At 37.4% G+C, this 22,611-nt stretch overlaps 1 protein-coding gene across 1 annotated transcript; it reads right to left on the bottom strand.

Moving 5' to 3' along the window:
* Positions 1-9,653: 9,653 nt before the first annotated feature.
* LOC104107020 (uncharacterized protein At5g65660) lies at positions 9,654-11,109 on the bottom strand. The gene is made up of 2 exons (XM_009615698.4): positions 10,675-11,109; positions 9,654-10,038 (listed from the first exon to the last, which is right to left on the bottom strand). Exons 1-2 carry the CDS (start codon positions 10,891-10,893, stop codon positions 9,841-9,843), a joined length of 417 nt encoding a protein of 138 aa, XP_009613993.1. The 5' UTR covers positions 10,894-11,109; the 3' UTR covers positions 9,654-9,840.
* Positions 11,110-22,611: the final 11,502 nt, after the last annotated feature.

The following is a 22,611-nucleotide window of genomic DNA, read 5'->3' as shown; positions in this document are numbered from 1 at the left end:
AGAGTATAACAATATAATAAGATACTGGAATTTAAACAAGGACAACATAGCAAAGTAGGAACGTAGAACACAGGGATAAACAGCAGGGGATCTTCCGATATACCATCTCGTAGTCCCAAAATAAAAGTACAAGGAGATCTCCCGAGGTACCGACTCGTAGTCTCAAAAGTAAATATGCAGGGAGAACTCCCGAGGAACTGCCTCGTAGTCTTAAAAGTAAATGTGCAGGGAGATCTCCCGAGGAACCGCCTCGTAGTCTCAAAAGTAAATATGCAGTGGGGATCTCCCAGGATACTATCCCGTAGTCCCAAAGTAAATACTCAGTTGAAACAAATGAATATAACAGTTACAGCAAGAAAACCTATAATTTAGACTAAGTACAATTCAAGAAAGAAGCGAGATTTACTAAACATGCTGCAAAGAGTTTAAATAGGCAATTAGGACACGTAAACATGCTATTCTAGGCTAACAGGATAACAACATATGCTAGTATACTCAGATAAGATGAAAGCAGGCTATTACTCGGTAAATAATTAGGTTTTTCCACAAATATCCCATGTACGCACTCGTCACCTCGCGTACACGGCACTCACATATCATAACAACACCAAATCCTAAGGGGAATTCCCCCACACAAGGTTAGGCAAGACACTTACCTCGAACCAAGCTCAATCAATCGGTAACAATGCCTTTTCCATGAATATCCAGCTCCGAATGGCCCAAATCTAGCCAAAATCAATTACATACCATAAATACAACTTTAAGAAATCAATCTAATTAATGAAATAAAAGCTAAAGCAAGAAATTAGAAAATCGCCCCAAAACGTCTCCCCGAGCCCACGTCTTAGAATTGGATAAAAGTCACAAAATATGAACACTCATTTACTCATGAGTTCACTCATACCAAAATTACTCAAATCTGATACCAAAATCTCGATCAAAATCCCAAAATTTGGCCTAAGAACATTTCTCAACTTTTCCCCAAATTTTCAACCCCAAATCCGAAATTTAATGGAGAAGACAACTATAGATTAATGGAATACAATCAAAAATGCGTTAGGAATCATTACCCCAAAGCTTCCTCTGAAATTCCCTCGAAACATCGCCAAATCCCGAGCTCTCAAGTCCAAAAATGAAGAATGAAATCAAACCCTCGCACTTAGCCCTTTTTCTGCCAGAGATCTCGCTTCTGCGAGCCTTCAACCGCATCTGCGGTACTGCACCTGCGGAAATACCATCGTAGGTATGAAAATCACTTAAGGGGAACTGGGTCTGCATCTGCGAACAAGGGCCGCATCTGCGGGCCCGCACTTGCGCTCCTATTCTGCTTCTGCGGATCTATCGCCGCACCTGCGGTCCTAGCTTGACATGGCCAAAACCGCTTTTGCGGCTCCATGGCCGCTTCTGCGGTGCCACACCTGCGTCCCAAAAGGCGAAGGTGCGATTACACCAGATGCAGCAGCTTCAACAATTACATAAGTCCCAAACTCAATCCGTTAAGCATTCGAAACACATCTAAGGCCCCCGGGACCCAACCAAACATACCAACTAGTCCTAAAATACTATACGAACTTAGTCGGGCCCTCAAACCACATCAAACAATGCTAAAATCACTTATCCTCCTCCGATTCAAACTTAAAGAACTTAAAACTTCCAAATTCGACAACCGATTGACCCCAAATTTTACACACATGTCATATTTAACCTGCGGACCTACTCCAACTTCCGAAATTGGGATCCGACCCCGATATCAAAAATTTCACTACCTGTCAAAATTCTCAAAACTTTGACTTTCGCCATTTCAAGCCTAAATGAGCTACAGACCTCCAAAACACTATCCGGACATGCCCCTAAGTCCAAAATTAGCTAACAGAATCGACAAAACTCTATTCCGGAGTCGTCTTCACATAGTTCCAACTGCAGTCCACATCCTAAGGCTTAAACCTCCATGTAGGGACTAAGTGTCCCAAAACACTCCAAAACCAAAACGAACCCTCCCGGCAAGTCACAATAGCATAAATAGATACGGGGGAAAATAGTTAATAGGAGATCGGGGCTATAACTCTCAAGACATCCGGTCGGGTCGTCACAATCCACTTTTCCACCAGCAGTTGCTACATCACCTTCATCAGCCACACCTAACCATGAATAAGGTGTTCCTCTTCGACAGTCCTCAGTTCATAGGAATTTGGGGGAAAATTATGCTGCCCTTTCTGAAGATTCACAAAGGAGGAGCAACGTTACTCTTTCGGTCTCTACCGGATGCAACTTGCTATCCCGGCCGGTGGAGCTTGCTAACTATCTGAAGCCTTTGGCTTCAAAAAAAGACTGGGAAAAGATTCAGACACTCTCGGGAGAGTGCTTGTTGAACAATGCCATGCACAATATCGTAGTGATACGTTCTTTTCTTCCTTCATTACTTCTTCTACTTTTGTATGAATGTATTCTAAGTTTTACTTCTTCTTGTCTTGTAGGCCAATTTTCTTGCTTCTGAGGGCCTTCAAAGGTTGATTCATGAAAAGGAAGAACTTACTTCTGAACGGAATCAACTTTTGGTGGAACGGGACCAAATTGTTCTCTGCCTCTCGGAACTGGAAACCAAAGCTGCTGAGGCCATTGTTTAGGAGGCTCGTTTACAGCAGAGCGAGCAAGAAGTGATAACCCTAAGCCAAGAGATTGGACCGCTGAGGGTTTAGATTTGATGAAGCCAAGGCCAAATAGGTTGAAGTCCAGGACGTCATTCTTAATGCAACCGATCGTGAGGTTGCCTCTGCTAAAAGAGTGATTAACTTGGAGGCAGCCTTGAACTCCAAAATTGAAGAGCTTGCTGCTGCGGGGGCGAAACATGCCCAGCTAGAAGAGAAGTACAGGAAAACTATCGAGCATAATAGGATCTTTAGCTCAATTGTCTGCGATCTCGACGTCAGCCTCAAATGTGCTAGGTCCGCCCGGGAAAGCCTTTCTACCGAGGTTTCCCAACTCAAAGAAAAAATTAAGCGCCGAGAAGCTTCCTACGTTGTCAAAAAAGCTTATGCCATCTACAGCATGAGGAGAAAAACCTTGGAAGAGGCCAAAGTTGGTATCATTGATTTTGAAACCGAAATTGCTAAGGCCTGAGAACTTGAGGTGGCTGCTAAAAATGGACTCCCGGCGCAGTCTGAAGCTCCTGGTTCTTCTGGTTCCGGTTCCGAATTTTTAGGAATTGAAGAGGGATCGAAAGGCGATGATGCTGAAGACCAAACTGGGGAAATGTAGAGCCATCGGTGGACCCACCTACATATCCCGGGAATGCGGACACTTCTCTTCCTTCTGGTTCCGGAGGCGCAGCAGTTTAGCTTTTCTTTTCTTTTTCCCATTTTGTGTTTTTACCGTTTTGGCACATTCTTGTAAATAAAGATGTATTTTTTGCTCAAGTAACGTTTGAGTCTTACTTTCGTTTGAATATCCATGCAAGTCTTTAACCTTTGCACTTGCTCAAGAATTTTGCGCACGTTTTTCTGTTCGCGCTTTACTATGTGTAGTATCGGATGCATTCTCCACGAAGCATTTTGGTTCCGAGTATTATCCCCTTTACGTGAGGGTTTCTATAAGTATTTGCGCAAGTTTACTTTTTGCGTCCTTTTCATATGCAACTTTGGGTATATTTTTTCCCCGATGGCATTTTAGATTCTGAGCATAGATTCTTCGGGAACCAACCCTTTAACGTGAGGGTTTTTATAAGTATTTGCGCAAGTTTACTTTTTGCGTCCTTTTCATATGCAACTTCGGGTGTATTTTTCCCCGATGGCATTTTAGATTCCGGGCATAGATTCTTCCGGAATAAACCCTTTAACGTGAGTGTTTTTATAAGAGAGGGCTCTTTTACGTTTACGGTGCTCTTGAATAGGACGTCTCATGTTCATTACTGCACTAACATTTGAAGTACTTATTTAACTTTCAAATGACAAAGTTTATTCATCGTTCAGACAAGAAACAAGATAAAAACAAAAGGATTTCATTTTATTCCTTCTATTTTCAAAAAATACATAAGCATTTGCTATGTTGAAAAGAAATTGCCATTACTTGTGGCTATCTTGTACAACTTATTTCTACGGGGCTGGTTGCGCAGTCCCCGATCCCGATGATGCATTTAGTTTCCGGATTTTTGGTCCCCGGTTGACGTAGCAGTCATTGTAGTCGTATCCTTATATCATCCCCCCTCTCCTCCCCGAATGCGAAGAGTGCGAATTGGAACACTGGAAATCTCTTATCTTCGAATATTCCACTAATGAATTGCTATATAATCCTCAACTTGGTAACACAACTTTACTTCCCCTCTGAAATTTATGCTATCGAGCAAAGGAATATCTAACAGCCCTCTAGTGGTTTGTGCCCGTGAACGGTTGGGTAACCTTTGTTCGGTTGCAAACTTAACTTCCCATTGGAAATTTGGTATCGAACCAAAAATTATCTAATCGTCCCCGAGTGGAAGCTTGTTTGCTTGCCTTGCTATCAAAGGTCTTATTGTCGCTGTCTTCGTAGTATGCTTTCTGTTGCTGCCTCGTTAAAAACCTTGCCATAAAAATCCAATTGGGACAAAAACTGAACGAAGGAAAAAAAAAGTGCAGCACATACTTTCCGCTTGAATAATGTTCATCAACAATAATATCTTTTGAGGTGTACCACGTTCCAGTTGCTCGGCAACTTGTCTCCATTCTGGTTCTCCAACTCGTATGAACCTTTTCCTGTGAAAGTTGAAATCTGGTAGGCACCTTCCCACGTTAAAGGGCAGCAGCTCACAAGTTGCTCTAAAAGTCCCACTCCTTTATTATTTGTTTAAGTACTTTTATTCAAATATTTAATTGTTATACAACTAGACCTCTCTATAACAGTATTTCTATATAACAGTCATTCACTATAAAAGTCAAGTTTTCCTCGCAATTAATTTTTTAAGTTATATTTTACCTCTCACTAATAGTTTTTCACATATAAAAGCAATATTCATATTTAAAGCAGAACTTTCTTTGTAAAATTACTCCTCTATAAAAGTTATATAGAGTCTCTAAGATTACTACTACTATAACAACAACAACATACTCAATATAGTCTCACAAGTGGGATCTGGGGAGGGTAGAGTGTACGCGGACCTTATCTCTGCCTTTAAAAAGGCAGAGAGGATGTTTCTGGAAGACCTTCGGCTCAGGAAGGAGAGAGGGGAGAGGCAATAACAAGCAAACCAATCTGACAACCAAAGCAAAATACGAAACTAGCAAAAGGTAATGCAATCATAAAATCAAAACACAAGACAACAATATCTCTAAGATTACTAATAGTACAAAAATATGCACATAAATTTTTTTATTGAACAAAGTTTTCATCTTGCATAATACATAAGATTTAATGATTTTACACATGATATTTTTTTATTGGAGAAATACAAAAAAAATATTTATATAGAAGATTTAACTGTTATGCAGTTAGATTGCCTTCAAGGGGAAGTTAGCAAATATCCTTTTGCTGAAAGTTTCAACATAATTTTTTTTCAATTCAAGCATTATATCGCTAATAAAAGAATGAAATCAACAAAATAAGCTACAACTAAAAAGTTTTTTCATCAATCTGGAAAGAATTTATTTGTTTAGTAGGTTTAAATGTGTGCCTTAGAATTAACTCTTTGTACATTTAGTTAGAGATTTATTAATAATGTTTCAATTATTTTTAATATTTAATTTAGTAAAATATGCATATCTTTTGAGATTTTAAATTTGAATATATTTTTTTTTACATGTAACATTAAAAAAGAAAAATATAATTTTTGGATAATTTGTGTCTATAACAGCCAAAAAATATTTAAACGTCAAATGTTATTACAGATGTATAATAACCATTCATTATAAAAACCAAAATATATCAGAACAAATGAAGTTGTTATAGAGATGTTCGAGTGTATATAGTTTTGGAAACTAATACGTACTGTAAGAAACTTCTAATTAGATTTTTTTTTTTATTTTCTTATTTGGTACCCAATACCTGTATTAGAGCCTCGACTAATCCAAATAGTGCAGCGTAATATCCATTAAAGGAAAAGCATTTTGTATTTGAATTTTTTTTGTTCTCGTGGCTCGAACATGAGACATTTAAGGATTACATGTAAAGGAATCTTATCAATATTACCAGTACAACCCTTGGTGGTTAATTAAATTATCCAATCAGGCTCTTAATCTCTAGGTGTAGTTCTGCTCAAATTAATGTTTTTGCAAAGTTTAAATTCGATACAATAATTGTATAAAAAATATTTATACAATCAGGTCATTATTATAAAATAATTCATGTAAATCTCTACAATAAACAATACTATTTGTTATCCCGGTAATATTGATAAATAAACTGTTTTCACATGTTAAACTACATTGATAGTTTGAAAGATGATTTAAGCTACCAATATATATAACTCTTAATGTTATTTTCAAAGGCTTCGGTCTTTCAAAAAACGCACTATCATTTAATCAAAAAAAGTTGAATTTGGACTATGAAAGAGTACTAATGCTTTGCATTGGCTGTGTTTATTAAAATTTTATTTATATATGGATATATATTGGTAGTGTGTAGAGTGGACTGGTCGAATGAAAGCTGGGATTGTGACTTCTGAAAGGATCATTTCTGTTATCCGTCAATTTAGGATATGTTATACTTTTCTAGAGGCTTAGGACCCGTTTATCCATTAAAAAAAATTATTTATTTTTTATTTTTTTCAAAAATATGTTTGTCTGTGAAATTTTGTAAATTTTTGAAATTATTTTGAAAATGAATTTTTCAAAAACCAAAAAGTGGTTTAGATCACTTTTTCAAAAATAATTTTCTCCCTCACAAAAATGCAATATTTTTTCAAGTGAAATGCATATCCAAGACATAATTTCAAATTTTAAATATCAATTTTCAACTTAACTCTCTCAATACTACTTTTTTTTTTTCAAAAATTATAATTTTTATGTCCAAACACCTACTTAATCTGCTTTAAGAAGATTAAACTACGGCTTTTAACTGATTTTCTTCCAATAAAATGGTCTTCAAGTGAGCAAAGTTTGCTGCACTTATATCGTGTCTGAAGTGAGCTTGGAATCTAATAGTAAGGTTTTTCATTTTGCTTTGGTAGGAATAATTGAAGTATTTCACATCAAACTGTGAATTAGACATCACTTAAAATTGGAAGACCGGCAACAACCAAGTGAAACGGAAAAATATACTCAACTTCATTTTGTATGCTGATATCGATACAAAATTTGTATTGGATTTGCGAACAAAGTTTGACATTAATTGCTAAAAAGATTGGGAGCATACGTAGGAAAATTTAAAAATAGTCAGATTTACAATTTATAATTGAAAAATAGTCACAGTTTCAAAAGTAATCGAAATTTAATCATTTTTCATATAAAGATAAAATCTAAACAAAAATACTGTTAAAAATCCGGAAATATTCCAGCATAATTTGTTGGAGTTCGAATTTTTTACAAATGAGCTTCCAGCATAATATGCTAGAATTTTATAATGTGATGGAGTTCCATTATAATATGCTGAAAGTTTATATGCAGGAGCTCCATAATCCCGCATATTATGCTGGAACTTTCCGTGTCCTGGAGTTCCAACATAATAAGCTGGAAGTTTATACGCAGGAGCTCCATAATCCCGTATATTATGCTTAGACTTTCGTGTTTCAGCAAAACAGTGGCAATTTTTAATGACTTCGTAAACGTTGGCTATTTTTTTTATTGCTAGTCCGAAAAATAACTAACTCGTACTATTTTGACATACATATAAGGTGTATGAATCTCCTAATTAGTACCCTAGAATTTGTGATATAAAATATGTCATTATATGTTAATGACTATAATAGTATGCTATTAAAGTAAAGTAAAAAGTTTAAAAAATGTATTATTATTTTTAGAATATTATAAAAAAAGACAGTGATATATAAAATAAAATAGGTGTAAATTATTAATAATTCTAATTTTGCTTTAAAAAAACAAACCCCTCTCTTGATTATGTACAAGAAATATTCCCTTCCCCCCTGAAGTAAGCTGCATTGAGCAATAAAGCATAGCATGACCCCCAAAAGGAAAAGAGAATCAAATAACCAAAACGATTAGCTTCAAATCTTCTTGCTATTATCAGACTTATTCTTGGTTCTGATTCGTAATAATACAACCAAAATTTTTGAATTGTCCAAGAAGCTAATTTACTTCTTTTCGGGAAATGCGTTTAGGAATTCCATTACAGCAATTGTTTAATCAATACCTACAAATTGGTATTGTCATATCGACCAAGGATCATTGCATTTCCTTCATTCATTTATTTGGAACCTGCTATTTTTTTTCTTCTTTCTTTTTCAAACTTCATGTTCAGTTACATATCGTGATACTTTTTTCTTTTTCAAATTTCATGTTCAGTTAAAGAGTTTGACAAATTGAAGTAAACTGCATTGCGCAATAAAGCATAGCCTGACCCAGTGGCGGAGCTACCTTATAGCAAGGGGTGTCAACCCTTCACACAAAAAAATACACTATTTAGGTAGGTAAAAATAATTATATACATATATATTATATGTTGCCTTTAATTTTTTTTGTATGTTTACTTTTATATATTTTAACACCTTTTAATGAAAATTCGACATCCGCCTCTAACTTGACCCCAAAAAGGGAAACAAAAATCAAATTATGAAAACGATAAGTTTCAACTCTTCTAACTGTTATGATCATTCTTATTCTTGGTTCGGATTTTGCAATAATACAATGTACCATTATCATTCATATTCTTGGTTCGGATTTGTAATAATACAACACCATTATCATTCTTATTCTTGGTTCTCATTTGCATTATACAAGCATTATCATTCTTATTCTTGGTTCTGATTTGCAATAATACAAGTATATACAACCAAAAAAATTCGAATTGTCCGAGAAGCAGAACAAGTTCTTTTTTTTTCTTCTTTTCGGGAAATGTTTTGTGCTTAGGAATTCCATTATATCAATTGGTTAATTAATACATACAAAATGGTATGGGCAATCGACTTAAGAATCAGTGTGTTTCCTGGCTTCATTTATTTGGAATCAAGTATTCCCCCTACTCCCAAATTGACCTCTATTTTCTATTTATGCGTCTTATTATTATTATTATTTTAATCTATTTTAAAAAGAATGTCAAGTTTTAAATTTTAAAATTCATATTTTATTCTTAATGATATTCTCTTATAGAAATGACATGTTTAAAATCAGGAGATTTAAAAATTATTTTTGTTATATCTTACACACATTTAATTTAAAACCATTCACAAAATACAAAATTCTACTTTACGTTCTCATACATTGTATCCGGTCATATTAAGACACATTAAATGAAATAGAGCTATTTACCATGCTTTAACGTCCAAGAAAAAGAGATTGGGATTGATAAGGCTGAGGTAAATGTTATCTAAAGACTTCCTCTTTAATTCCCACCACGATAAAGGCTATAAAAAAAAATTTAGATCTTTTAAGTGACGTCATAATGTAAAAGTTAGTTCACAAGGTCATTAGTTTATAAAAATTAGATTAAAAAAATATACAATAATTAATTAATCATGAATAAGTGATAAAGTATATGGAAAAATTAACACTTCCGTTAATTTGCGTAAAAAAAAATTCCCCAAAGTAACACTTCCATTAATTGCATAGAGTTGCTCAATCATAATCATGCTGTTGGAGAGTAGATAAGTAGAAGTGAATTGTTCAAACTTCATTAGTATTTACAAGTAAAAATATTGGGAATTTGATTAAACAAAAACTCTATACACCAAGTGGCCTAGTCCTCAATTGAAAGCTTTTTTCACTAGTAGAAAGGTACTTCCGCCACCGTTCGAGGCGGCTTAGGCGGCGAAGGCAGCGGCGGCGGCAATTTCGGCAACTCTTCGACAACCTTTTCCGGTCTTGGAAACTGACATGGACATGGGAATGCTATGAATTTTGGTACTTCATCCCCTGGCATTAATACTGCTGGCAAAGTTGTGTTTTGGCTTTGCTTCCAATTCTGAAAACAAAACAGAGCAAGAAACAACACTTAGCAATAAACCAATGGCCGATAATTAATTAAGCTACATTAGCACACTCAACATAAAAGCAGTAAATGCACATGCATCGTAATTGTGAATTCCAACTTTAAATATTTGAGGTAAATCGTTCTTCAAAAAAATATATATATTCATAATGTAAAAATTTATATTATTATAACGAATAACTTATTTTATTTTTCAGCTAATCACACTTATTTAATGGTTCGAGCTCAATAAGAAGATGAAGACTAAAGTTAACAACATTCTTTTTACTACACCGGTAAATCTTTCTTAGATATTTGAAAGACAACTACACAATTAGTTCCGTTTGACCATAAATTTTGGCTTTTAAAAAAAAATTAGAAACACTAGTTGTTTATGGAATATGATCAATTTTTGAAAAAACTATGAATTTCTTTTTAAGGTCCAGCAAAAATATTTCTTCCACTCAAATTTTTAATTTTTTTTAAAAATAAAATGTATGTTCAGACACATATTCAATTTCTAAAAATTATTTTTCGAAAGAACATTAAAAATTTATTTTTTCAAGTTTCAACTAAAATTTTGAATTCGCCTCTCCGGGGTATCTACGCAGAAGAAAATTAAAAACTTACCAAGTGGTTTTGCTTAGATTTCAAAGATGTAGGATCAAGGCCGGCTTCAAGATCAGAGAAAGAGCGACGGAGAGAGCGGAGCTTGTCCCAATGGTAACAGCAAGAAAATATGCCACTTAAGCTAAATATGAGAATCAACAAAACCGCAGTGCCCAAAGGGAAGCCTAGTGACGGCCTAGACGCGTCCACATGTTGCGGTACATAATTCTGGTTTTCCATTTTTCCTTCGACAAACAACAACAATAACTATTTCTTCACTCGAGTACTTCTTCCCGCATCCAATGCAAAGGAAAATTAATTAGCAAGAAATAAAATTCACTTGTTATGTTTTAAAGGAAATACTGAAAGAAGTGATGGGTTCAAGAGAAAAATTGACAGTGAATTTGGGTTGAGTTGAGATGTGAGGGCAGAGTGCGGAATGGTGAATTTATAAACAAAGGCTATGGCTTAAAGGTGAGTACGTGTAAAGAGGTACAGCTTACTATCCGGGCTTATAGTACGGAAGAAAAATATGGGGCCAATTTAGTTTTGGTGCCGAGCGGCGAGCGCGATGCCTTGGCACTGGCCCATATGGGTCAGTTGTCGACTACTAGTATTTTCTTTTGCTGGTAGAGCAAGTGTGCAAGTGTGCAACCTTCATGCTTTTTGTGCAACTTTGTTAGGTCATGAACTTGACATTTCCGGTTAGAGTTTAAAAGTTATTAATTCACTTATCCCAATTGATTGAACTTCTTTATTTTTTATCCGTTTCAAAAAGAATGATCATTTTCTAAATTTAGAAATAATTTAACTTAAACTTCCAATTCTACCCTTAGTGAGAAGTTTCTGTAACCACACAAATATTCTGGACCGCTTTTTGATTTGTTTAGGACCACAAATTTCAAAAGTCTTCATTTTTTCTTAAACTTCGTGCACAGTCAAACTTGTTCACATAAATTAGAACGGAGAGAGTAGTTCTTTGTGTGAAAATATTTTAATTCTTTCATATGTCTAAGTTTTGGTGAATAAAATTATCCGATATTTGTGCCGGTGAAAGTTAAGTAGTATTGCAGGTACCGATAAAATAATTGAGGTGCACACAAGTTGGACCAGACACCATCCTCGTAAAAAAGGATAGCATTTTTAGATACAAATTCGACAGTTCAGTATGATTAACAAGGATTATGTGCAACGTACCTATAGTAGTGACATGTTCTACATAATTACTACAATATGCAGTGGCGAAGCCATATGGTCATAAGGGTGGTCAATTGACCGTCCTTCGTCGAAAAATTGCACTATATATATAAGTAAAATATTACTTTTTAGAGGTATATAACACATATTGAACACCCTTTATCGGAATTTTTTTTTCACTTCTTTAAATTTGAACACCCTTAAAAAAAAATTTAGTTTCACCACTCACACTATGTATGAGTAATTAATTGAAAAAATATAATGAGTAATATATTAGAAGTATTTAAGTTACACTGGACATCACCAAAAAAAGGTTACAGTGGACATGTAAAAACCTTTTTACACGGTCAATAGATATAAACATAGGTGGCAATTTTTTTCCAGTTTTGCAACAAAAAAAAAAATATGTGCCTGATGTTGTTTTTGGTCAATTTTCTAAAATTTGCAAAAGGTCGTTTTATGTTTAATCATCTCGTGATCAGAATCTATTAGTCTGATTAATTTAGATTCAAGCCAGATAAGACTTATTTAAGGAAGAAGTGTTTCTCGACCTTTGATGGAGGATGAATGAATTTTAAAAAAGATTAAAAGCTCAAAATTTTTAAAACTATTAAACAAATTAAATTCTTGCAAATGAACAGATACGACATCTTGATTTTAATGCATCCAATTTTGGCATAAACATGCCCTGTGATCAGAGGTTGACCCAGGATTTGAGCGCGACGGGGCACCACTAAAATACTAATCTTAAATATGCCATAATTAACGATAAAATTTTGTGTGTAGTTCTTTAAGAAATTAATAAGTATGACAATTTATCCGCTATATATAAATAACCAGAAATTTTCAAAGAAAGAAAAATCATTAAGCAAAGAGTGAAAGATTACTTTGCAAAATAGGTGCTACAGAAGCAATGTTGACAGAAGCGGTGTCGCACAACATTACTTCATTAATTTTTCTTATTATATATATATATATAGGTAAGTAATATTCAAAAATAAACATTATTATCAATGCTTAAAACATTTTGACAAAACTGGTTTTCAAAATGTAAAAGAAAACAAAAGAAGAAAGAATAAAATGCTACATCTCGAACACAAGATGGTGAGGAAAGCTGGGAAGGTGGTGAAACTATCAGCTCAACCACTGCTGCCGTCCAGCTTTCATTTTTCAGGGGGCTCAAGTAAATTATTTTAGGGGTCCTATCTGGATATACAGTACACACAAGATTTATATATATACATAATTTTTACCGAATCTAACGGATTCCGGTGATCCCGCACACTCCACTATAGGTCCGCCTCCGCTTGTGATACGATACCTTACATGTTACATTGGACCTAATTATGATTGTAATTGATGAGTTATAAAATCACATGCACGCTATAACCAGAATTTAAATATAATTAAAAACAAAGTACACTTGTGAAACGGACACTTGTGCAAAGATACATTTATGTTTAAGTACTAAAGATCAAAATAAATCAGTACATCTTATAGTACACTAACACGTCAATTTTGTTCCCAGATTTAAAAGATTCCATAACTCGTGAGAAGCATAATAGAATTGGAAAAATTCCAACCAACAAAAAGACGGAACTCTGATGAGATTGTGCAGAAGAAATTTTTTCCAAATTTCGTTGAACTAACTTTTAAGTTTTGCAGGTTTGGAAATTTGAACGACGGGGAAAATGCAATTCAGCTGGCAGGGCGACTGATATTCCGGCAAGATTCTGGCAGCTACCGAAGAACGTAAAACTTGCTCAATTTCTCACAGCCATGGCAGGAAATGATGTCGCGTCGTTGGATCATAATCATCCATTATATCTTCAAGCTAGAGATGCACCTGAACTAGTTTTAATTCCTCTAAAACTCACAGGGCCTGAGAATTATACATTGTGAAGTAGAGCGATGAAATTGGCACTCAGAGGCAAAAGCAAGCTTAGATTTGTGGATGGAACATGCATCAAAAGCATGTACACGGGAGAATTAGCTAAGCAGTGGGAGAAATACAATGCGATTGTTCTATCGTGGATAGGCAGTACAGTTTCGAGTGAATTGATGTCAAGCATCGTCTATGCATCCAACGCTAAGAAAGTCTGGAGTAATTTCCAGGAGAGGTTTGATAGATCAAATCTGACGAGGATTTATCATCTCTGGACTGGGATTTCCACTTTGATGGTACTGATTCAGTTACTACTTATTATTCTAAGATGAAAGTGTTTTGGAATGAATTAGATGTTTTGGCCCCTTTGCCCTCGTGTGACTGTGAAGAGTCTCTGTCCTATGTTGTGCACTTAAGATCACAACGTTTACTATAATTTCTTATGGTACTTAATGAGACTTATAGTAACATAAGATGCAATTTGTTGGCAAAGAGGCATGTGGTGTCCGTTAATGAAGCCTATGCTATTGTGACTCAAGAGGAAAATCAGAGATGCCTGGGTGTAGTTGATGTGAATAAAGATCCTTTAAGCCTAAGAAACCTGGGATAATCAGTGAGCATTGTGGATACAAGGGACATTTGAAATAAAATTGCTACAAGATAGTTGGATACCCTCAAAATTTTAAAAGTAAGAAGAAGAGTGCACAAAATGGTGGATTTAGGACCTTTGCTAACTCTACAATAGCATGCGATGGAGGAAATATGTCTGGGGGCAGGGACATGGTCATTTCTCTACAGAGCAGCAGTACAAACAGATTTTGAACATGTTAGACACGCCAACATCAAGTGAATGTGTAGGCAACATAACAGGTAATATGGTAGGTATGATCTCACAGTTATCCAACACCTTTACTCCCCATGTCTATGGAATCCCTGTGGTAAGTCCATACAAACCTCTTCATATAAGTTTCCTTAAAGGAAAGCATTATTAACATCCATTTGATACAAGAACCAATTCTTTGAAGCTACAATACTAATTATTGTCCTGAAAGTAACCATTTTTGCCATTGGGAAAAAAGTCTCATGGTAATCTAACCCTTCCAACTGTGTATATCCCTATTGAAAGTTTGGATACTATCAAAGTCCACATGACCATTCCCTATTCACTATGCAAAAAGAAGGCTGTATTGTGATCATCCTAGTATATGTGGATGATATACTTATCACTGGTAGTGGCAAGGATCTAATTGATGAGGCAAAACAAACCCTGCACAATAACCCTGCTCAAAGTAAAGGATTTAGGTGAGCTCAAATATTTCTTAGGAATTGAAGTGCTCAGGTCACAGAAAGGGATACTTCTTAATCAAAGGAAGTATGCCTTAGAAATGGTGTCAGATGTGGGACTAAGTGGTGCAAAACCAGTATTCACACCTCTTGAAGCCAACATTAAATTGACAACTGCAAAATATGCAAGCTGACAGAATGCATAGATGATCATCAACTGGAGGACATCATCAACTATCAAAGGTTAGTGGGAAAATTGATTTATCTAACAATCACAAGGCTAGATATCTACTTCACAGTTTAAGTCCTTAGCCAATTGATGCACCAACCAAAGGATTAGATACATTAAAGGATGTCCAAGCTTAGGGATATTCATGTCTAAGAACTCCACAACTCAGTTGACTACATTCTGTGATGCAGACTGGGCTGCATGCCCCAATACTAGGCGCTCAGTGACAGGTTATACCATCAAATTGGGTGACTCTTTAATCTCCTGGAAGTCTAAGAAACAACACGCTGTCAGTAGAAGCTCGGTAGAAGCTGAATATCAAAGCATGGCAGCATGTGTAGCAAAAATTATGTGGCTGCTTGGTCTGTTACAGGACCTTGGAATATCTATTTTCAGACCAGATCCACTTCATTGTGATAGTAAAGCAATTATCCAAATTGTTGTAAATCCCACATTTCATGAGAGAACAAAGCATATTGACATCGATTGTCACTTTGTTCGTGAGAAAGTGAAAGAAGGGGTGATTCAGACCACTTATCTAGCTACTCAGTCTCAGATTGTAGACCTGCTAACCAAAGGCTTAGGTGTAAGCCAACATCATCTTCTTTTTTCTAAGCTGGGTGTGTTCGGTGTCTTCCACCCTCCAGTTTGAGGGGTAGTATTGGAATATGAAAGCAGAAGAGTGCAGCTAGAAGAGTATTGCATAATTATTAGCTGGTTGTTAGAAGCAGTTAGTGTTAATGAGCTGTCAATTAGATGTTAATAGTTAGTTGATGAAGTTAGTTAAAAGACACGTGAGAAGCACGTGAGAGAGAAGAGGACATTTGCTATATAAGCTTGTACATGTACTCATTCTAAGGTGAGCTAGCATAGTTTCTTCCGTATCATCTCCTTGTTCTCTCCTCAAATTGATCACAATCCCTAATTGTAGAAGACAATTTGACAACTATGTCCTACTTTTTCTAGTTCTTTTGGATAATTGAGAAATTATAAAAGCTCATTGAGAATGGTTCGAAACTCGTTAGATTATTGGTTCGCCTTCCATACTTCTAACTACAGTAGGATTCAAACTCGTGACAAAAGTTGAACCCTCTGTTAAGAGTTGGCTTGGGATCGGCTCGAGCATAATTATTCTTTAATAAAGCTCGGTTAGGTTTGGTTCACTAATCTAGGTTGGGCTAGGCTTGCTCGACTCAACATCCAACCCTGCATCCATCAGTTATTTTGCTCTTGTTAGTTACTAGACCGAAACCCTAGAGCATGCATGTCTTCTTCTTTTTTTCTTGAGTTAAACTTTTATATACGGATAGTGTAAAATCTTTTCTTACTAGGTGAAATTAACCTATACTAACATATAATTGTTCATGGTAAGCCAGTCGTAGTAACTAGGTTAGATTATATTACTTTGTAAATGTTTTATACTATTAGCATGTATACTTTAATTAGTATTATTATTAATTTTTTCGATTTGCCTTCATTGTTCTTCCCAAATCTGAATCCTAAATCCACTTGACGTCAACTAGGGTAGTGAATTGTCAATTCAATGTTCTTCACTTATGCATTTTGCAACACTGTCCACCGTGTTGTGCATCCATTAATTTGTGCTGTCGTTAATTTTTAATGACATGGACCGTCACATCATTCTCTGCCTTTCATCAGAAAAGAGGATGAATGAAGGTAGTATTAATTCATGACCTATTTCTTGATTCTACGAGAATTTTAATACTCTCTCGTTTGCTTCTCTTCTAAGATAGTTAATTATGTTTACCCTAAAAACAAATAACAATTAAATTTATATGCGATTTTAAGGATATGTTGATTGATTCAACACAAATAATCAAGAATGTTAGATAAATGGGTTAAAAATAAAATAAATAATCAAACCAAATGTGATGTTACAGCCCGGCTCGTATTTAGGTTGGATAGTAGTTCTGCCCTCGATCGGGCCCCCGGTTCGTAGCCAATTGTGTATGAAGAACGACAATGAAATAAAACTTTGCAATAACTAGAAAGCAGAAAAAGTGAATACGTACTGCCTTCGTATGCGCGTTACAATGTCCCCTATTAAATAAAAAGCTTCCCCTTATATAGTAGGAGACTTTCATCCCTAGTAAAATTCTAAAAAGGGTAAAAATCATCCTTTCTCATTAATTACTAATCTGTTACCGATATCGGGAGATAGCTGCACCGTGATATCTGATTGAGTGCGGATATCACAACCTTCTGTTAGTCGTGTGCAATCATTTGCCATGTTTTTCGAGGTCTTGGAGCTCGTTTTGGGTTCGGAGAGTGTTGTCTTATCAGGTCCGATGGCGAGAACTCCGTTCAGAACTTGATACAAAGAGTTCCCAGCTTCGATTTCGATTTCATATATTCATACTCTCACTTCGTTTAATCCATCGGGAAATTGGGGGGTGCGTTAACACTGATTTTACTTGTATACATATCAGAGAGTAGGTTTTGCCGTAACGATGGGAAACGATAGATGAACCCAAGTTCCTTTCTTCGTACGTTATAACCGAGGTGACGGATAAGCCGATACGTTCCATCAGTCATGTCGTTTTGACTTCGGATACGTGTTCTTCATCGGCTGGTTGTCTTCGAATGTGAAATGCCTCATAATGATTGCATTTTCCCCTATAAAAGCTTCGACCTTTTATACTTCTTTTGCTTTTCAATCCTAGCTTATACCTTCGGATTTTCTAGCGGCTTTCAACGCTTTCAAATTTTTATATCTTTATCTCTGATCTTCAAATTTTCATATTTGTTCTTAGATTTCTAACCGAGGTCTTCATATCTTCATCCTACTTTCAAACCTTAATCGCTTTTCTTCAAATCTTCATACTTTCCCAGATCACGATAGCTAAAACTTCCAAGTTAGTGCCTCAGCAAGCTACCCCTTCATTTTCTCACCCGACCGCAGATGCTGAGGTGGCTGCTCCCGAGGTGGCTCCAGAGCCTCCCATGAAAATCTTCATACCTGGGGGATGCTCTATCAGGGATGACTTCAAGGTCGAGAAGGCCTCCGCTAAACAAGACCGAGGTGAAGGATCATGGAGATACATATGCTCCGTTACTGAAGATACCCTTCCCATAGTCCGAGAGGACTGCAAATGAGAAGGCAAGGATCTGGTTTTCCCTGGGCCTAAGGATGATATTACTACCCACGTGAATGGATATTTAAGTGTTTACACTTACCCCTTCACGCTAGGTTCGGTAGACAAAGTAATCTTGGCCTTTTGTAAGAGGTACGAGGTGTGCCTCGGGTAAATCCACCCGTCCCTCTGGAGGATCGTGATCCTCTTACACCATTTTATGAACAACACCAAATCTCCTCGGTTCACCCTCGACTATCTACTCCGTCTGTATAGTCCTCGAGTTTTCCGAGGGGGGATAATCAAGCTTGTTCGCCGAGAAAGCAAGGTTTTTTTTCGAGCATCGACTAGGATCGAGACCGAGGTTGGAAAGGGAATTTTGTTTGGGTAAAAATCGAAGATCTAATTCCTCCCGATTTCTTGCCATTCCCCGAGAAGTGGAATACATCTCGGAAGTATAGTCTTTCATTAAGTGTCAATTTCCCTTTATTTATTCCCCTATCGCCAGTATTTATGGTCGTACAACTGTAGCCCGGGTTCCTAATGCGATCCCCCAGCTCAAAGAGTGGATCGAAAGAATCTGCAAGCAGATGTCATACTACGAGTGCACGTGGCGCAAACTTTCAAAGGGAGAATGGGAGGCACGTTCTCATGGTAAGGCTCTCCCCTTAATAGTTATTACTACACCCAGACTTACATAATGCCGACTTTTTCCTTTCCCTTGTAGGTTAGCCTAAGACCACCGAATTTAGGCCGCTGGGCGGGGACGATGATACGTCCTTACCCGTCGAACCCTACCCGAAGCTGCCGCAGAGGAGAAGAAGAGGAAAAGAAAGTCATCGGGTTCCCCGGACCCCGAGGCAAAGATAAAAAAAGGGTGGCCACCCGGGCTCGTAAGCCCAAGAAGAATACTAAGTCCAGGGTAAGCCGAAGTGGAGACGGAGGTTGTGACCTCCCAAGAAGCCATTTCTTGTTCTGAAGGAGGTGACCGGTGTGATCGATATGCCATCCTATACCGAGTCCATGCTTGAAAAGGCCCAAGTGGGTAAGGAAAAGTCAAGTGAAGGAGTTCAGGGTGCAGATGATACTCTCCACTCCTTCTTCGATGGCATGGGCATGTCCACATTGGAAGATTTCTCCGAGCTGGGTTACCTGGAGATCCCAAAGAAGGACGTGCCTTCAGGAGCTGACGGGCTGAGTACGATCCCAAGATTGGTTAAGAAATTTCCTGCGCTAAGCGTGGACCCCGAGCACAAGAGGATGGTTGTTCTCATAGTCCCGGAGGATGCCCGGATCCAGTCTGCTCCGATAGGTGTCGCCAGCTACCTCCGATGCCTGGTGACCGAGGAGGACTAGACAAATATAAACGAGGTGGGCACGTCAAGTCTCTTTAACGAGGTGCAGCAGGCGCTAAACCGGGTAAGGCTTTAACATTTTCATACTCTCTTCATGAATCCCATTTAAGTTTTCCCTTGATGTTTCTTACTAGTTCCACTGTTTTACAGGCTTCAATGCTTCATCATGAATGCTTCCCCCAGTACCGCTTGGAAATCAACTAGCTCGAGTTCGAGCTCAAAGAATAGGCCAAGAATAAGGACATGTATACACTTCTTAGTAAGCAATAGGACGAGGCCCTTAAAGACCTCAGGACGAGCTAGACAAAGCTTAGAAGGATGCCTCGATCCTGAAGCGGGAACATGCCGACTTGGTTGAAAAGGTAAAGGTCGTTGAATCTAAAAATGAGGAGCTAGTCGTGGTGACTAACAACACAACCTCGCAGGTCCAACAGAAGATTGACTTGATCGACCAGCTACGAGCCAGATGAACGAGGTCAAGGCCATGACCAAAGTGTGGATGGTCAGGATGGACTTGCTGGCTTCGGAGAAGGAAACTGCAAAGGCGGAGCTGGCATCAGTTGAGAACCAACTCCGGGTGGCGAGGGACAAAGCTGATAAATGGTCTCAGCTTAATGATGATCTCCGAGCACATCTGAGCTCGGCTATCGCAGAACGAGATGCCCTCGAAAGAGAATATAAGGTAAAGGAGCTTTACGAGCCTGAAGGTGCTGAAGGCTTCGAGGGTTTCGAGGGATCTGAGAGCTCCGACGGTTCTGGCAATGAGTCGGGCCCCAGTGAAGACCAGGCATAGATGACTTAGTACCTTTACAGTTTTTGTTTTTCCTTATGTATTTTTTTTTGTTCATGTTGGGGCCGTTTATTGGGCCTTTGTAAATATATTTTGGAATATATATATGATTTGTTTTCCTTTCTGGCAATATCGTGTCTTTACTTTTCCAGCATCTTTTATTCATGTATTGTTTTTTGTGCCTTAGTATAGAATCATATGTAGTTCCGGGTATTTATTTTCTGGAAGTTCGATCGAAGCCCGAATTCGATGCAACTTTGTTTGCTCGTGGCTTCGGAACCCTGGTGCGACCGGAGGTTCCCAAGATGCTTAAGTATTTTTAGACGATGCTTTTGTCGAGGGTAACATTTTAGTAGGTTCCGAGTTTTTTTAAAGGCCTTACTTTCTAATTACAAACTTCGGATGTCTCCGAGCCATTTTTAGGGCTCCAACAGCCTTTTATTTTTGGGCACCGCCTAATAGGTTTGGTGCCTCCGGGATTCATTAGCCCGGGTCATCCGAATTTTCTTCGGGCAACAATCTCCGAATAAGGGTAGTCTTTGGGATCGATAGTCACCGAGAAGGGGTAGCCTTTGGGTTCGATTGTCCCCGAGTAGAGGTAGCCCGTGGGCTCTAGGATTCGAAATCGAAGAAGCAAAAACTGAGTAACAGTAAGGCGAAACTTTCTTTCATTTCTCATTGTGTAAAGTACATGATCAAAAACGCATAAAAACTTGTATCATGGTTAGAGTGGACTATGTGACCATGGTTCATACGACCATTTGGCCCTTACAATGAATCCTAACCATCAAGCCTTATCTTATAGCATACAAAGTTTTTCTTTTTTCCTTGCTAAAAACCTTAATCCGAGGGTAATGGCCCCCAGTATTCGAGGTCGATCTTGAGAGGGCTCGGATACTATTGATATAAAGTGAACGATCATTGAATTCGGTTTGAAACCGGTTTTCGAATCTAAGTTAGCACGTTTTACCGTTGCCTCGTTAAAAACTTTGCCGAAAAACCCATTTTGGGACAAAACTGGTACAAGGAAAAAAGAGTGCAACGCGTGCTTTCAGACCTAATAGCCACATCCATCTTTGACCGTTTACCTGCAAATGTTAGTCTAATTCATAACATAATTAAAGAGCAATTGAGTTCGTACCTTAGCAGTAGTAACTTTAAGTGTGTCACGTTCCAGTTGTTCAGTATATGCACATTATTTCCTATTTCGAGTTTGTACGAGCCTTTGTCGGTAATTCCGACAACTCGATATGGTCCTTCCCAATTCAGTCCCAGTTTCCCCTCATTCGAGTTCCGGGTGTGTAATGTTAATTTTCTCAAAACCAAGCCCCCGATCTTAAAGTGTCAGAGGTTGGCTCTTCGATTGTAGTATCTTTCTATTCACCATTCTTTGGGCGGCCAACCGGACCAGGGTGGCCTCCCATCTTTCATCCAATAGTTCCAAACTCGTGATCATGGCCTCGACATTTGACTCTTCTGTCGCATATTGGAACCTGAGGCTCGGTTCTCCCACTCCGACTGGAATTAAGGCTTCGGCCCTATAGACCAACGTAAATGGGGTGGCCCCGTTACTAGACTTTGAGGTCGAACAGTATGCCCACATGACTTCAGGCAGGATTTCCTTCCATTTCCCTTTGGCATCGGTCAACCTATTTTTCAGGTTTTGAAGTATGGTCTTGTTTGTTGATTATGCCTGTTCGTTTCTACTAGGGTGGTAAGGTGTTAATAGTACCTTCTTAATCTTGTGATCTTCAAAAAATTTATTTACCTTGCTACCGATGAATTTATTTACCCTACTAGGGTGGTAAGGCGCCTAACATTTCACTTGCTAGGCAAGCCAACGTTAGAATAATATTATCTATTTTTAAAATAATTTTTAAATTTATTAATAATCAAAGAATAATTGCGGAAGTAAAATCTAAATACCATCCCAGAATTGGTGTCACAAGTGCACGGGCTTCTAGAATAAATACAAATAAATATCTGAATAAAATAAAGCTGTCTGATAACAAACACACAGCTAAAGTAAAGTAGACGGGGACTTCAGAACTGCGAACGCCGTGCAGTTATACCTCAAGTCTCCTTTGAGTAGCTGAAATCCGAGCAAGTATATGGTACGCCGC

The sequence above is a fragment of the Nicotiana tomentosiformis genome, chromosome 9, assembly GCF_000390325.3.
Source record: "Nicotiana tomentosiformis chromosome 9, ASM39032v3, whole genome shotgun sequence".
Classification (NCBI taxonomy): Eukaryota; Viridiplantae; Streptophyta; class Magnoliopsida; order Solanales; family Solanaceae; genus Nicotiana; species Nicotiana tomentosiformis.
This window is presented reverse-complemented; position numbering and strand designations above follow the sequence as displayed.

What these genes read in the sequence shown, in the direction of transcription:
- LOC104107020 (XM_009615698.4), bottom strand. Translation starts at nt 10,893, where the DNA reads ATGGAAAACCAGAATTATGTACCGCAACATGTGGACGCGTCTAGGCCG. An exon ending in AATCTAAGCAAAACCACTTG is followed by an intron (nt 10,039 to 10,674) that starts GTAAGTTTTTAA and finishes TTTTGTTTTCAG; the next exon opens with AATTGGAAGCAAAGCCAAAA.